Source organism: Crocodylus porosus, unplaced genomic scaffold (genome assembly GCF_001723895.1).
Source record: "Crocodylus porosus isolate Cpor-Errol unplaced genomic scaffold, CroPor_comp1, whole genome shotgun sequence".
NCBI lineage: Eukaryota > Metazoa > Chordata > Crocodylia > Crocodylidae > Crocodylus > Crocodylus porosus.
In genome coordinates, this window is record NW_017728949.1 from 24,935,899 (window position 1) to 24,952,797 (window position 16,899).

Genomic DNA, 16,899 nt, shown 5'->3' on the forward strand with positions numbered 1-16,899 from the left:
CTGTTGTATAATAATATAATCTGTTAGTGTAACATTTCAAGATACAAAACCAAGATTTTTTAATCTATTGAGGTTATAGATATTGAAAAAAAAACCCCAGTGTATTGGGAAAGAAAAATAATTAAATGTATTCATTCTACAGTTAACTTTTAAACTACAGAAAAAAAGCATAAGATTTTTCAATAGAGATGTATAGCGTATTAAAATTTCCAATAGTCTATCACTACTTATTGCAGAAAATCCCTATTAGAGTATTCATGAAGTTTTATGTTTTTGGTAGAGAGAGAGAGATTTTGTTCGTCTTTAAGTAATTAAAAAATACAAAAGTAAATTTAAAGATTAGAAACGTACCCCAGCTGTATAGTATTTAATCCATTCCATTATTAAGAATACTTTATAGACTAACAGACCATAAGCTTTCTGATGCAAATTAGCACAGGATGAAGTGAGCTCTTGCTCACAAAAGCTTATGCATCTCTGATTCAGTCTATAAAGTACATGTCTACCCTGTCTTCTACCTACAAATATTTGTAATAATTTAGAAGTAGAAATCTTTTTGGAGTTGAATTACTGACCTTAAGAACTGCCTACAGTTTTTTTTTTAATGGTAACAAATCTCTATTCCCTAGCAAAGTTATCCATGTAAATGATAGGAAATTATTAGAACTATGTGCAAAGCTCAAAGTTGGCTTTGTTAATTTGAGGTCAAGCAGAAGGCAGGGTAGATTTGCAATTTATAGACCAACTGAATTATAGATTCATAAAACCTAAGCTTTTGTAAACTGGAGCTCACTTCATTAGATGCTGTGAAAGGACATGCACAGAGCAATGTCTCAAATGCGGAGAGTAACTTGAATACAAAAGGCAGGAAGAGAGGAGAGAGGGGAGGGTTGGGGAGGACGGCAGTGCTTTGAAGAAGCAAATAAGCAAAGAACCCAGGGGAACAATATGACGTTAGTTCTTATCCCTGTAGAAAACCTCATTAATCAATCTTAAGTGAGGGTTAAAAGACAATCCTAAGGGGTTGTGGGGTACTACACTGTAGCTCTATCAGACTCCAGTCTAGCCTTCCAGATGAAATTGTGGCTAAAGACCAGGAGAATACATTTCCTAAGTTAGCAGGAACCATTTAAGAAGCCTTGGAGATTAAATATTATTTCTTACAGTCCTGGTAAAAGTGGCAGCATTTACTATAGGGCAGCAGAGTCCAACTGGTAGTGTGCAGCCCACATGCTGTTTGGCTCAGGGGCTGCACACAGGCGCTGTAGTCATTGGCATGTGCATGCAGGTGGTGGGGGGCATTTTAATTAGAACAGTTCCTGGACAGCTACTCTAATTAAAATGGCTCACTGTCATATGAATTGGGCCCTCCCCCACATTTTAAAAATGGCCACGGGGTGCTTTAACTAAAGCTTATTTGACAAGGTTTAGTTAAAGCACCCCCACAGTCATTTTGAAATATGGGGAGTGTTTAATATATGTGACAGAGAGGCAACACTGAAGCATTTTTATTAGAACATAAATGAGTACATCTAGAGGCAGCCATTATTTTATCTGTCTTAAGAGATAAGCCAGACTGTGTAGCTGAGTGTAGATTTTATTAGGATTTTGCAATGACTGACTCATCACTATTTGGAGGCAGAATAATTCCTTTCTTCATCTTCAGGGAAGAGTGGCATTTTGTTCATTTTAATTTTGTCAGTTGATTATTAAAAGAATATTCTTTGGACAACAGGAAAAGGATCCTCATTTGCATGAAGAAAAAAGTGTAATGAGTTCTAATTCAAACAGAAATCTTGGTTCTGTGAACCTTTTGGCTAAAATGTAAACCAGTAACCAGTGCTATGCAGTGCTGCTGCTGAGATGTACAGGTGACAATCAGCTAGGGTCTAAGGACCTGTAGTGGGTTATGTGTGGCCTGCTGTCATGGAATGGGGTCCCCAAGGATGGCTGTGATACCCCTACCCTAGGGCTCCTTGACTATGCCAATCTTGCACCCTCTTTCTCATCTGCCACATCTTGTTGGTGATTATTATGAATAGGGAGGATGCCCTTGAATTGTGACCCCACTGAATCCTGTGGGTTCTTGCACCCCTTTTGGGTCCTGCTCCAAAATGGATGCCTTTCAGAACACCTTCAGCCTTATGGGCTAGATGCGTGTCTCCATACCGCCCCTTTACCATGCTCCAAGCCTCGCAGATGGTATTCACTTGTTGTCCCTCCAAGGCCTTAATTTAGCTTGGCCTTCGGTAATCACTGGGCTCTCCGCAGCCCTGTCTCTCTCGGCACCCCCTGGAGCTGGGGTCTGTTTCCCCCTGAATCCTGCACCCACACTGGTGCAGGGGTCCCCATACTGTAGTGGGCCCCCAATGAGGCCTCCTCCTTTCCAATAGCTTCAGCCTGATCCTCCGGTGTTATGAGGCAGCAACTAAAATATGAGCCTCTGGGCTATAACATAACACAAAAAGTCCAGGCTGTGCTCTGCCCCTTTAAAAGAGTCAAACTTCTTCCCTGGCACTAAGTGTCTATTAGTCAAGGGTACCTGGTGAACTCCTGGATCCCCATTAGCTCTAAGTTCAGCATACCAGGCAGCTGCAGTGTCTCTGGGCAGTTCCTCCCTGGAGGCTTCTTCCTCTTTGGCTGCTGGCAGGGAACTGACTCTAGTCCCAGCCCTGGGGTTTATGTGGGCCCAGAGACCTGCCTCTTTCGGTCAGCTGACTGGCTGCAGCTGCAGGCTAATTCCCTCCTTAGGCCTGCTGCCACAGTAACCTGCGCCTGTGGGGCTCCTGCCTGACTGCTAGGGCTCTCTCCCTAGGCAGTGTCAGCCCTTAAAGGAGCAGGCACCTTAGTGCCCTGTGACACCTCCTAATAGCTGTGCTTGTGCATCCCAGAGCAGCGAGGGTGACTTTGACTTTCCTTATTACCATGGAGCCCCCTACACAGAATTTGTAGTAGTTAGTATTTCAGGGGAGATTGTTACACAGAAATTGCCTATTAGATTTGGACAACATTTTGCCTTCTGCTGTGAGGGTACATTCCTATAAATCATGTAGGGCTGGAGGCATAATCTGGCCTTGGCATTGTAGACTGCTGTGGATACCACGTGCCAGATAAGGGCACATGTTGCTTGTAGATGGAGGGGTAGGACAAAGTCCAAAGCCAAACCCTAGCTATTTTCCTTGGGCTGTTCTGCCCTGCACTGGCAAGACATTCCTTCAATTACTTCATGAACCCCAAAACTGGCAACTACTATAATAATATGAAGTGTCTACTTTGATATTTAAGATCAGAGTACATATTTACTTAACTTATTGCTTAATTAGAACATCATTTATCATGATTTTAAACATTTTAGCATACTACTGCTAGTTTTGTAACTGATGACACATTTAGGCCCCTGCCACATATTACACTTCAGGCATGATTAACCAGTTAATCATATCTTAAGTTGTAACCTGATCACATGTTAAAGCAATTAATGGCATCGTAAAACAAGGAATAAACCACAAAGTCATTCCTCAAAAAGTGTGTAATAACTTTGTGGCTGGTTCCTATGATTCAATTAATTGAACATGTGGGTAGGTGCATCTGCAGGTGGGAGCCCTGTCAGCTGAGGGGACTCCCAGCCACAGGGTGCAGGGGGAGCCCCGGTTTGTGATAAGGCATGGTGGGATCTGATGTGCAATCCCACAGTTGTTCCTCCTGCCATGCATGTGTGGCATGGCAGGAAGTATGATTCTGTAGTTTGCATATCAGATCCCATTGCAACTTTACCTGCACGTCTGCAGGGGCCTTTAGTTTTATTGTCCTGAAATTCTGTTTCTTTCTTTGTTTATTTTTTATGGTATGTAAAATGTAGTTAATAATAAACATGCCTCAAGATTAATTGGCCTAAATTTAATGATTTAATAACTTTTCCAAAGCATGTCCGAGAAAAATAATCTATAAATAATGTTTTATTTTCTCTTTATGGATTAGTCTCTAAGTTGCCACCCTTCCCTGCCCTCTGCTTGACTTCAGACTAACACAAACTGCCTCTCTCTGATTATTTCCTGTGCCATCTTTTCATGGATTCATAGATCCATAGATTGTTAGGGGCTGGAAGGGACCTTACAGATCATTGGCTCTAGTTCCCCCCTGCTGTAGGCAGGAAGACAACTGGGGTTAGGTGACCCCAGCGAGGTGACTGTCCAGTCTCTTCTTGAAAACCTCCAGGGTAGGTGACTGTACCACCTCTGGAGGGAGTTTATTCCAGAGTCAGGCTTTTGGCTTTCCTGGAATTAATATAGTAAATAAGGCTGAGTGTGGTTATATATTTTTGCTGTTCTGGGAGTCGTAGTACTTTCAAGTGTAACTGCAAGCATATTCTGTTAAGCCTGCATGGAGTTTCATTGAAGCCAATGACATAAAGGTTCATAATTGTGGATCCTTTTGTATAAACTGGAACTAGGCATATGCAAGTAATACAAGTTAAATCAATTAGATTGAGTTAATATTATGAAATGCTATGCTGTAATGACAGAATCTTGAATTAAATTTGTGTGATATAATTACATAGATCTTCTGAGAAAAATTTATGAAAAGTCTGTGATATGATGTAGGTGTTCTATTTCTGAAAAAATTGCTTTGAATTATCCTGAGAATGTTGACTTATCTAAATAGCATTAATTAAAAGTTCTAGACGTTAATGTTCAGGGATCACTTATCACTGTTAAACTGAATTACTTGAGAAGCTGGTATAAAAATGATTGAAAATAAAATATTAATCATGTGACATTACTGAAATGATTTAACGTATCAGGTTTATATACACAGCTAGTTCAATCTTTTTTCTCTTTGCCATCTTTGCAGAATTTTCTTTTAAATCACTTGAATAAAAATGTCTACAAGCCACTTCTTATTAACTTCTCAGCACAAACTACTGCAGCTCAGACACAGAATATTATCATGTCAAAATTGGATAAACGAAGGAAGGGAGTTTTTGGACCTCCTCTTGGGAAGAGAATGGTAACTGAAATCTATTTTTTAACAAAATAGATCTAAATACTTTTATTTCTTAACTGTGTTCAGAACTAAAATTGGAGAGAAATAATTAATACAAGTTTATTCTAAATGCAATTTTAATCTAAATGAGTTATAATTCTCCTAAATTTAGATCCCGCTAGTCTCCATCCCCTAATCTCCCTCACCCTCATCCACAGGAGAAATTCGTGCAATTACATGCAAACAGAATCTACATAGCTATTCTGGTCCAGCTGGAGGAGAGGCAGGAAAGAGAGTAGAATGAATAATGTGTCCAGAACTGGTTCAAGGGGTATAATGAATTAAAATTTTGTCATAAATCATGCTATACTTTAAAACAATTTACTTGGTTTTACACCTCCCAAAGGAGAAATTCCATATTTAATGAATTTAAAGATTGCTGTTGCTCAGAATTATTCCCTAATTTGTTGTTTGGAAACAGGATTAAGGCATATAAACAGGAAAGCAAGGGTGCAGTTTGATATCTTTTATGAGTATTAAATACATTTATGAGGAAAAAATGCTTATTTTTAATTTTTTTTCTTGAAATGTTTTGGTAGTTTTAGCTTGTCACAGCTATGACTAAGTTTTATTAAACCTGATTTTCATTTCTCCTTAAAGTCATGAGTAACTCCACTGAAGGCATAGGGCTCATCTGTCTAACACTATTGCTTGGGCATTATCTTATTTGAAATGAACACTGCTGAGTTCTCTCATTGAACTGAACTAGACTACAAGCAGTTCTCGATTTACAGCCTTTTCAGTTACAATGTTTCGCACTTACAACGTTTATAAATGACACCCTGTTTCAACTTTATGACGTCAGACTTACAACGGTTGATCTGACATCACGCCACGCCAGCGAACAAGTTCGCTGCATCACTCATCTCCCTGGAAAACATCTGTCCAAACTTCCTTGGACATTTTCTTTAAGAAAGCAGACAAGACTCCAGAAAAACCTGCAGCTAAGACTCCTGAGAAGACTCCAGCGAAGAACCCTTCTAAAAGTCCAACCAAGAGCCCTTCAAAAAATCCAGCAAAGTCACCTCAAAGAAGTCCTTCCAAATCAATATGATTGCTATTTACAATATAAATACATTAATGTAGCTATATTACTCATCTATAATTGATCGAGTACAAAATTCTGGGGTAGTTTTGGTGAAAGTAGGGTATCGGGCCTTGGTTCAGGAACCAATCCCCCATTTATAACATTGTTTCTTATGAAAAAATTATTTCTGAGTTGCAGTGTTTCGACTTAAGACATGGTTTTCAAGAACCAATCTGTCGTAAGTCTGAGGACTGCCTGTACTTGTGGGCATTTATACACGTGATGGAGCTCTGCTCTGACGCGTTCTCATTAGCACGCATCAGAGCAGACTTAATTAACTGAGTCTGCTGCAAGTCTGCGGGAGTGTGCTAATTAGCATGCTCCAGCAGCCTCTGTGTCACAATGTGACAAGTGGCAACTCTCGGGGCTGAGTCTCATGTCGGCTCACCCACCTGTCTCTATGGGCAATCCACCCAATCCTTCTTGCTATGACTTTGATGTTCTTATATAGAGATGGTACGTGTGGGAGACTACCCATTACTGCCCTGATGCCAGGGGGCGCTATGTGCAGCTCCGACCTTCTCTACTCTACAGCCCATGCCTCGCAGTTGGCATCCAAACTAATATTACTGCCAGTCTGAAACTGGACCAAACTGAGTCCAAAGTTGGGCTACACACACACACACACACACACACACACACAAAACCACCACCTCCCCTCTCACAGGAGGCCTCTTCCACCCCACCCCTCTCTCACCAGAGCCCATGGCATACTGCCCATTACTGGGCCACACTCCACTGCCCTACTTCTCCTTGAGCGGACCCTCTTGGGCCATCAGGCTTTGCTACTCACATACTGGCCTTGCCACACAGAACCTTTGGTTCCCATAAATTCCCCTACTCTACGTAGGCTGGCCTTATGCTAAACCCTGGGCTAATTCTGCCCCAAGCCTCTCACTGGGCACAACTTCTCACAGGGCTGGCCCTTGTGCTGTTCTTCAAGTTTACTTTCATTTGACCCTACTCAGCGCACTCCTTGGGCTGTCCTTCAGGCATACTTGCACTTCAGCCCCACTCTCTGCAGGGCCTCCCAGTGTTCTTCATACTACTCCCTATGGGGTCTCTGGGGCTTTATATCCCTGCTGGGTTCAGGCACCTACACATGGGCATACCTGGCCCCCACTACTCCCACAAACTACCCCCTCTGGGGTTTCTAGGATCTGCATCATTGCTGGGCTCAGGTGCCTACATGTGGGCATACCTGGCCCCCACTACTTCCCCAGCTGTCTCCAAAGCCCACCCAAAGATGGGGACTGGGGTTAAGGTGCCCCTCCTCACCTTTCACTGGGGAGGTAACTGGCCTGGCATTTCCTGGGGACTCCCGCACCACCTGGAGTCCCACCAGGCCACCCTTCCCCAGTAGGATACAGTTTTAGGTCATGCCCAGGACCAGGAACCTCTAAAGCATCCCCATAAGCTCCTGCCCTTATCTTCAAGGTTGTTACTGCTTCAGCTCAGCTATGTGATGCTTCTGCCTCCTCTGGCCACAGCGGACTGCAGCCTTTATATGTCTTGTTCAAAATGGCTGCCCTCGTCAGGCATCTGGTAGCTGCCTGCCTCCACCCTTAAAGTGGCAGGCACCCAAAGGTGCCCTGCCACACACAAATATTCAGTGTCCCTGTGTTTTAAAATGGTGGCAGGGGTGCTTTAACTAAAGCTCATCAAACAAGCTTTAATTAATGTGCCTCCACTGCCATTTTGAAACATGGGATACTGAATACATGTGATGCTGCAGATGCTTTAATTAGCGCAGCTCTCAGAGAGTTTGGAGTTTTATTCCTAATTAAAGCGCCCTCTATGTGTATAGATGCCCTATGTGAGTAAACTTGATTTCGGACATGAGTGGCTTGAATCTCTTTATATTTCCATTTTCAGGTTGTTTTTGTAGATGATGTAAATATGCCAGCTCGAGAGGTCTATGGTGCTCAACCTCCTGTTGAGTTACTTCGTCAGTGGCTAGATCACTGGAACTGGTATGACCTGAAAGACTGCTCTATGATCAAACTTGTGGATATTCAGATCATGTGTGCAATGGGACCTCCAGGTAAGTTGTGAGAATCAGGTATGTTTGTTTTTTTTGTATGAGAATAAAACTCCAAAAAAACAACTTTAAAATACAACAGTCCTGCATGCTTATGATCTGCATAAGGCCAAATCCTGACTGTAGGAGGCATGTGAACTTTTCCTGCTTGTGCACACACATGTGGAAAAAGGGATTGGATGTAGAGAATGCAGCTTGTGAAGCACAGTGCAGTGAGAACTCCCTAACTAGGACTTGGGGCAAAGAACTTCTCCACTAGTAGAACTTAAACTACAGTCATCCAGAAATTATTTAAGCAGGTTATTTGGAAGTTTCTTTGGTAAAGAAGGAACCTCAGATAGCATAGAGTCTATGTGCCCCCTTTTCCTAAGCTGTACTATTTGGAGATATTGAACAGAAAAAAATTCAGCTTTATTTGGTAGTAGAAAAAGTTATATAAAATAAAGATTTCATTGGATATTTGAAAGCTAAGTAAAGACATCTGGCTGGAAATCTGTTTCTTTGTACTCGGCTGAAGTCAAACAATAGAAAGTGTGGATAGAAGTAACAGTTGAAACATTTCAAATACCTTTACAAATGTAAAGCCAGCTGTACAAATGTTCATTCCTTTTGAAATTATACAAAAATAGCAGATGTGCTCCAAAATCATACCTCTTTAAAATCAGGTATTACTTTGAAGCTTTTCAGTTCTTGTTATGTGTGTACAGGGACAGGGGAACCCGTAGGTCCTCCGGAATCCCACAGTTCTCTCTATAGGCAGAGAGGGAGAGTGGTGTGGAAAGTCTGCGGCTGTCACTCAGATCCAGTTTCCTGGCCCCTGCTGCTCTAGTACTTGGGGGATGAAATAGCTGTGGCAATTTCGAAATATTCTAACCAGGAGGTACCACAGGGCTCTTACATATTTCCCCCAGCTGAAACATTTTCTTTTCAAAGCATTTATGCTCATTCACTAGGAAACATTTCAGTTGTTACTTATGTCTACACACAGTATCTTTGCATGCAACTTCAAAGCCTTTCAGTCAACACAGTCCAGATACCTCCCAGTGCTGGTTCAAGCTCTAACTTGCTACCTTTTCTCTCTTCTTGTCTTTCTTGTTTCCCTTTCACATAAATTGTCAGAAACAGAAACTATAGAAAACACTTTGCCAATGTACATATGCCTTTGTTTTGAGTAGGGATGTGTTTGTCTATCTTTTGAGGGAGGGAGTCACTATTAGTCAGCTATCTGGTCACATAAAGCAACTTTACAACTGCAACTGTTACGTTACAAATTTCTTAAATTATGGGCAGGGGTTGCATGCAACCATTCTTCAGCTGCACAAGAAGGCGCACAAAAGCAATCCTAAGCCATTTTTAGTTTTCTTCGAAATGTGTAAGCCATTTTTAGTTTTCCTTGAAATTTTACTGGCTCCAGGTATCTTGAGCAGTTATAGTCCACATTCTGTGGCTGGCTGGCGATAGCAGAAACATGGAAAAACTTGAGCTGTAGCTTCTCCTGTGTGCTACATCCCTATTCTTTGGTCAAGAAGGGAGGATGGAAGGTTAGAACTTTCTATCTTGGCAGTACATGACCTAGGGATTTTTTTATGCTGGGGAATCCTCGGGCAATTGTGTGCCTGCTTTTCACTGACATTGGTGCTAAACTGGTGGAGGGAAATGATCTGCTCCTGTTTTGCCTCAAAGAATAACAAAGCTTCATTTGTTTGTGGTCAAGCATTTACGTTCGTGGTTCTTCACAGGTAACTGCTTTGTAGAATACACGGAGTTACCATGTGTACTCAAATCCAAGTCAAGTTCCCCCCACATTTAACCTGGGGTGGGGCAAGTTCCTTGTCTTGAATTTGTGCATAAGCGGGATGTCAAGGTGTCAATTCTGGCCCCAACCCAGGGTGCGGGTTGGAGCTGCTGCCTGCCCCTGCTGCCTCTGCAGCCCCTGCCTGCCCTTTGCCGACATTATCTTCCACCTCTGGTTTGAGCTCCAGCCCTACTCCAGCTCAGGGCACAGAGCACATGGTTATTCCAGCCCCAGCCAGACCATGCAGCTGCAAGCTGTGTTGCTCTGGCTGGAGAGGAGCTGGAGCTGAAACTAGAGCTGGAGCCAGAGGGTAAACGATAGTGAGAGGGAAGGCAGGGTCTAAAAGATACTGCTATTAAAATAACCTTCAGCATTTCTGTCACTATTAATGCTACATTTATTAAGAGAAATCATAATTTATATTTGTATTTATTTTTAAAAAGTTAACCTTTTGGTTACAAGTGTAATTGTTTTCATACCTATGGACTCATTTGTGCCTTTAGTCAAAGCACAGAACAAAGGTGTATGTGTGTTCATGTCCTCATCCCAGTAATCACTAAACCTCAATAATGCTAACCTCAAATAAGGCTAACATAAAATTTGATGAAAAGTGGGGATGAAACCACCCTCTCTCTGCCCAACTGCTGCTGGAAAAAAGACGCTTGTTCTGAGTGCTAGCTATCCTTTCTTGCCATGAAGCAGGTCACAGATACCCCATTCAGGGTATATGTGTATGCAAGAGGTTAGGGATTGCTCTCCCTTACTTACATGCATGGATGTGTAGTCCAAGTCACAAATTAGCCATTAAAGCCAGCAATGCTCAAATTAGGGTAGTATTTAAATATAATGGTATTATAGTACTGATTATTATTTTTCGATTTGCTTGAAATGTATATGACATTTATAAAAGCAAGCTTTCCATGTACAAGAGATGCTGTTAAAGTAATATCAAACACTGTTAGAGCAGGAGATATTTGGCCATACTTTACAGCTGTTACCGCTTGCAAAAGACTGACTGTGATACCCTTTTTCATATTGAACATTACCTTATTCTGCTTCTCTTGCAGTCACTAGGACTATACTTGCAGTATGGTATGTTTCAGTGTAAATCAGGGTGGTTGAATCTGACCTGGGAAGTTTAACAGCAAAATGGTGAACACAGTTTAATACTAAATTTTAGTATTTTAATTTTAATATTAATTATTTCTAATTTTAGGTGGTGGCAGAAACCCAATAACTCCTCGATTCTTACGACATTTCAATACAGTTACCATTAATGAATTTGATGATGAGTCCATGCATACAATTTTTTCTAGAATCTTGGATTGGCATCTTACTACGTGGTAGGTGACTTTTGTATATTGAAAATGGCTAAAAATGTTTAGGCAATGCTGTTGGGAATTGTATAAACTTAAGCTTTAAAACAATTTTTTTTGTTCATGTAATTTCAGTTCATTCAGAATTTTTGAAAACATTATTTAATACACAGTAATGAAAACTACAGTTATTTTACTTATACTATTAATGGTAGAATTTACCGGTTCTAAAGATTCCCATATTAGGAGGCTATAGCATTGACTTTTTTCTTGGCCTTTCCGGCACACTTCACTGTTATCCCTTTACAGAAATGGGACCTTGTGGCCTACCTGCCTTGGGTGCCTTGAACCAGAGTTGATTCCCCCCAACCCTAATCCTCCTCAGAAGCTTAACTAATTTAACAAATAGACCTCTAGTCCACTCTTATGCTTATGAAAGTGGAGTACACTCTGGGTGTATAGTCATTCCCTGCACTTGGTCTATGCTCATATGGCTTACTTTCATGTAATTTTAGACAAGGAGCAGCACGTGCAGCTATTTGCTGCTCCTGGGAGCTGCCCAGGGAGCCCAGTATAAGTAACTTGGGGTGGGGGGAGAGGTGGGCAGGATCTGGGGGAGTGAGCAGGTCCACAGGGGGTTTGGCAGGTCCATGTTGGTGGGGGTTGCCCAGTTGATGGGGAGGTCAGCGGGCTAAAACTAACTCAGGCAGGCTTGGGTTGTGGAGAGGCTGGGAACAGCAGAGCCCTGGAGCTGTGCAAGTGGCTTTGCTTTCTTAGCCCCAGAATTGCCCTGCAAATCTGTACGAGCACTTGCAAGATCAGGTTAAACTTTTCTTAGATTGAGTTAACCCTTTCTTATATCTAAGTCTGTCTGCTCAGGTGCACTAACTTTGATTGGGTGCATGATTTTTTGGGCGATTTAAGCCCTCTGCTTGCCTGCATGGTTGGACATCTAGAGTAACCTGACTCTGGTTAAGTCAACCTAAATATAATACTTGTATATACACTCTTGAGTTTACAGTCCACATATTCAGGCACTTTTGATAGTTTAAGCAACAGCTACACAGACTTTTAAGGGTCCCCAAAAATCAAACACTCTACTTCAAATAGTATTAGAAAGCTAGAAATCTAAAATGACTATAAGCATACAAGCAATTTCTTGCTTCAGTTTTCTTAATTAATATTTTGTCAGTCTTTTAAGTAGATCAGCTAGGATCCTTTCCGTTCTCTTCTCTTCACACATATGGTTTCTTCTTTAGACTGTGGATTCAGTTTTTTCTGCAGCTAGTTTGCTTGCAGTTTCTTACAAGGAAATGGCCAATGAAAGAGATTTTCTTTTGTAACCTGTAATCCCTTTTGTCAGGTGACTCTCAAATAAACTTATTCAAGTGACCAAAGTACACCAGTATGTGACTCAGTGCTTAGTTAAAACCCCTTTGGTGTTTAGACTTGAAAAGCTATTTTCTCCTAGATGACATCCACATCTTTGTGTAAAGAAGCGGTGCTCAAAGGCCAGATCTGGAACTGCACACAGTATTCAAGACATGAGTGCACCATGGATTTGTATAATAGCATGATGATGTTCTCCATTTTGTTTTCAGTTCCATTCTTAATGATGTCCAACATTTTATGGCCTGTTTTGATTGCCACTGCACACTGAGCTAAAGTTTTAAAATAAATATCTACAACTGAATCCAGAGTCTCTTTCCTGAGGTGTAATGCCTAGTCCAGAAGCCAGCATTCTGTACATATAATTGAGGTTATTTTTTGTCAGGTGCATTACCTTGCACTTGTCAACATTTGAAGTTCATCTGCCATTTTTTGTCCACACACTTAGCTTGGTGAGATCTTTTGAACTTCCTCTCCATCAGCTGGGACTTCCTCTGTCGTTACTTCTCTGTGGTCCAACTCTTCAGACCCTCTATTAGATAGGTATAAGTTTTTCTTATAAGTCTTCCTATAAGAAAATGCTAATCTTGTCACTGCCTCAGAAATAAATCAGTATTTAAATATATGTGTTTAGTTTGATGACATTCTGAAAAATCATATTATTCTTAACACTTTCTTTAATTTGTCAGTTTTAGCTTTCCAGAAGAATGTATAGCACTGACTCCACAGATTATTAACAGTACCATGGCTGTCTACAAAGAAGCTATGAAGAATCTGTTGCCCACTCCAGCCAAGTCTCACTATTTGTTCAACCTCCGTGATTTCTCCCGTGTTGTTCAAGGTGTTTGTCTGTCAAGGCCTGAAACAACAGAATCTGCAGGAACAATAAAACGTCTTTGGGTCCATGAGGTAAAACTCATATTAGTAAGAAATTGTATTTATTATGGATAATTGAAGATCCAAATCAGTCTTAAAATATTTTTCCTTTGTAATTTAACAGAATCATTTTATCAGCTGATGCCTATGTAATGATGTCACAGTCATGAGCTATGACTTTTTTGATAGCTAGAAATGGGCTTGTATTTATGCATGCTGTACAGAAAGATGTTCTCATACATTTTCAGAGCATCAAAGCAGAGAGATTGTCTTATGGACACCTTCTCTGCCATGAATGAATTCAGAATCTAATACCTTAATATTTTAATAATATTTTGTAAAGCATATATTCAGTGCATGGTAAATGTGTTATTTTTTCCTTGTGGATTTCTCCTTTTATTTAGGAGATAATGTTTAACTTTTCAAATTGTTTCTAAACATTTAATTTCTATGTAGCAGAATTTAAAATATTGCATACTTTGAAGTTATTTTTTTCCGGATTTCTATCTGTTTGATAGATGTTAGTATTAGATAACTAGAATGCCAGCAGTAGCTTCTAAAACTGTTATGTTGTTATTTATTATGCAGGTCCTCAGAGTGTATTATGATCGTTTAGTGGATAATTTGGATCGAGCCTGGCTTGTTGGGTTTATTCAAGAAGTAGTGAAAAATCACTTGCATGAAGACTTCCATAAACTTTTTCAGAACTTGGACTTCAATTCTGATGGCATAGTGGAAGAGGATGACTTACGTAGCCTGATGTTTTGTGATTTTCATGACCCTAGAAGAGAAGACACCAACTACAGGGAGATCAATAATGTGGACAAATTGAGATTAATTGTAGAGAGCCATTTGGAGGAATTTAATAACATGAGCAAAAAACCTATGCAACTTGTTTTGTTCCGTTTTGCTATAGAGCATGTCTGTAGAATTTCACGGATTTTGAAACAGCCTCGCAGCCATGCTCTTTTGGTTGGTGTTGGAGGCAGTGGCCGACAATCCCTTACACGGTTAGCAGCTCATATGGCTGATTATACACTTTTTCAGGTTGAAATATCTAAGAGCTATGGTAGCAATGAGTGGCATGAAGACCTAAAAGTCATTCTAAGGAAATCAACTGAGGGTGATATGCAAGGAGTTTTCTTGTTCACTGATACTCAAATAAAAAAGGAGTCATTTCTAGAAGACATTAACAACTTACTCAATGCAGGGGAAGTACCAAACCTTTTTGCAGTAGATGAGAAACAAGAAATCTGTGAGCGAATGCGTCAGATAGACCGTCAGCGAGATAAAACAAAGCAGACTGATGGTAGCCCCATAGCTCTTTTTAACTTGTTCATTGATCGTTGTCGAGACCAGCTGCATGTAGTATTGGCAATGAGTCCCATTGGAGATGCTTTCCGTAATCGCCTTCGGAAGTTTCCAGCTCTTGTTAACTGCTGCACGCTTGATTGGTTCCAGGTGGGGCTCTTTTCAACATGCATATTTTTCACTGGAAACACTATGTGACTTTTTAGATCTATCTCCTCTGTTTTTTTCATGTTGAGTAGTAGTTCTTTGATTATGATAGTTAACAGATAAAATGTATTGTGGATTTTCTTAGAGTCCAAGGGTCATAGTCTAATTTACACCATTAAAGCCTTACTTATATGTTAGGGGTTTCACATTAGTACAGATATGAGCAAGATTGTACCCAGAATTGCTGGATCACTTAAAACATGTCTACATGTTACAAGCAGCATTGGGTAGAAATACCAAAGTTAGTTTGGATGATGGCTAACCCTGGACAGAGCTCCCCAGTAGCACAGCTGTACCATTTCCAGTGCGTCAGCTAGCTCAAGTGCATCTGAACAACACTGCACCATATCATGGAAACATAACATAAAATTATAGTCTGAATGAACATGTTACCGTAGAAATTAGGTTATGAAATGTCCAATGTACTCTATTAGCTCAAGGACCATCCCAGAGATGATTTGGCCTTTCTCCTTTTCTTTGGCTGAAGTTCCTTCAGCCACCTCTTAAGTCATAACTAACTCATCAGTACAAGGCAAATGGGGAAGAAGGAAAGATTTTAGATAGCCTTTAGTTAGCCTCTAAAAAATTCCCAAATCCAGTTTTTCTTCAAAGGTGAAGGCTTTTTTTTCAAAATGAATCCAAGAGAAACTGTAGAGGCGATTTTTTCATGCCCTTTAAAGTGGTGAGATACATAAAGAAAATAAATATATACAGATAAAGTAAATGTAAATAAATAAATATAGGTATGCGATTAAAATTAAATAAATTCAAATTGCATTAATTTAATTTTCACATGTCAATAATTCAGAAGTTTTTTAGAATATTTACTAACAGTCTAATATTTGCATGGAAACAAATTGAAGAGAATTTTTTATCAGGTTTTAGAACAGATTATTTACAGAAGCAGGTGTATATTTTTTTTTTTGCTGCAATGCTTGTCAGCTGTTAAAAAGAAAGAGCTAGCACATTGACAAATATGCACTTTAGTTCAAGTTAACTTATTATTATTAATTTTGCTAGCCAGTGATCAATGATGGACAGTATTTTAAAGTATTGTTGCATATTTTACAAATGGTGGGATTTCTGGAATTCTGTAAAATATTCAATTAATAGCTCATGTGCTGTCAGAAAGAATCAAAGAAATGGCTGATTCAGTACAAAGTAATATGCATTTTGGTGTCATGCTGGATGCTGACAAACTCAATCTCCTTCATTTTGACCTACTGTAAATTTAAGAAGGAAAGACTTACAAAATTGATCATTAGTTATATCTGAGTCTTGAAGATTTGTCACTGAAAGCAGATTTTTAAATATTCACACTAGAGTACTCCATGATGTTTATTTTTTATAGTTTCATAGTTTCATAGTTTCTAGGGTTGGAAGAGATCTGAGCAGATCATCGAGTCCGACCCCCTGCCATGGCAGGAAAGGGTACTGGGGTCAAACGACCCCAGCAAGGTGTACATCTAACCTCCTCTTAAAGGCCCCCAGGGTAGGAACCAACACCATTTCTCTTGGAAGTTGGTTCTAGATCCTAGCCGTCCTGACTGTGAAGTAGCACCTCCTGATATCTAGCCTAAATCTACCCTGTGCCAGCTTGTGACCGTTATTCCTGGTCACTTCTGGTAGTGCTGGGGGGAACAGTGACTTCCCCAATGCCTGCTGATCCCGCCTGACTTGTTTGTAACAGGCCACTTGATCCCCCCTCAGCCTTCTCTTGTGGAGGATGAACAGGTTCAGATCCCGTAGCCTCTCCTCATAGGGCCTGCCCTGCTGCCCCCTGATCATGTGAGTGGCCCTCCTCTGGACCCTCTCCATGTTATCCACATCCCTC

At 40.5% G+C, this 16,899-nt stretch overlaps 1 protein-coding gene across 2 annotated transcripts in view; it reads left to right on the forward strand.

Annotated features, from left to right (window-relative positions):
- The window catches only part of DNAH7 (dynein axonemal heavy chain 7), a 226,155-nt gene that overhangs the window by 126,690 nt on the left and 82,566 nt on the right, over positions 1–16,899 (forward strand). For both annotated transcript variants that reach the window (XM_019553881.1, XM_019553882.1), the window contains 5 exons: positions 4,852–5,007; positions 8,006–8,174; positions 11,183–11,309; positions 13,361–13,580; positions 14,136–15,008. In XM_019553881.1, the coding sequence (XP_019409426.1) occupies positions 4,852–5,007; positions 8,006–8,174; positions 11,183–11,309; positions 13,361–13,580; positions 14,136–15,008 (1,545 nt within the window). The remainder of the gene's footprint in view (positions 1–4,851; positions 5,008–8,005; positions 8,175–11,182; positions 11,310–13,360; positions 13,581–14,135; positions 15,009–16,899) is intronic.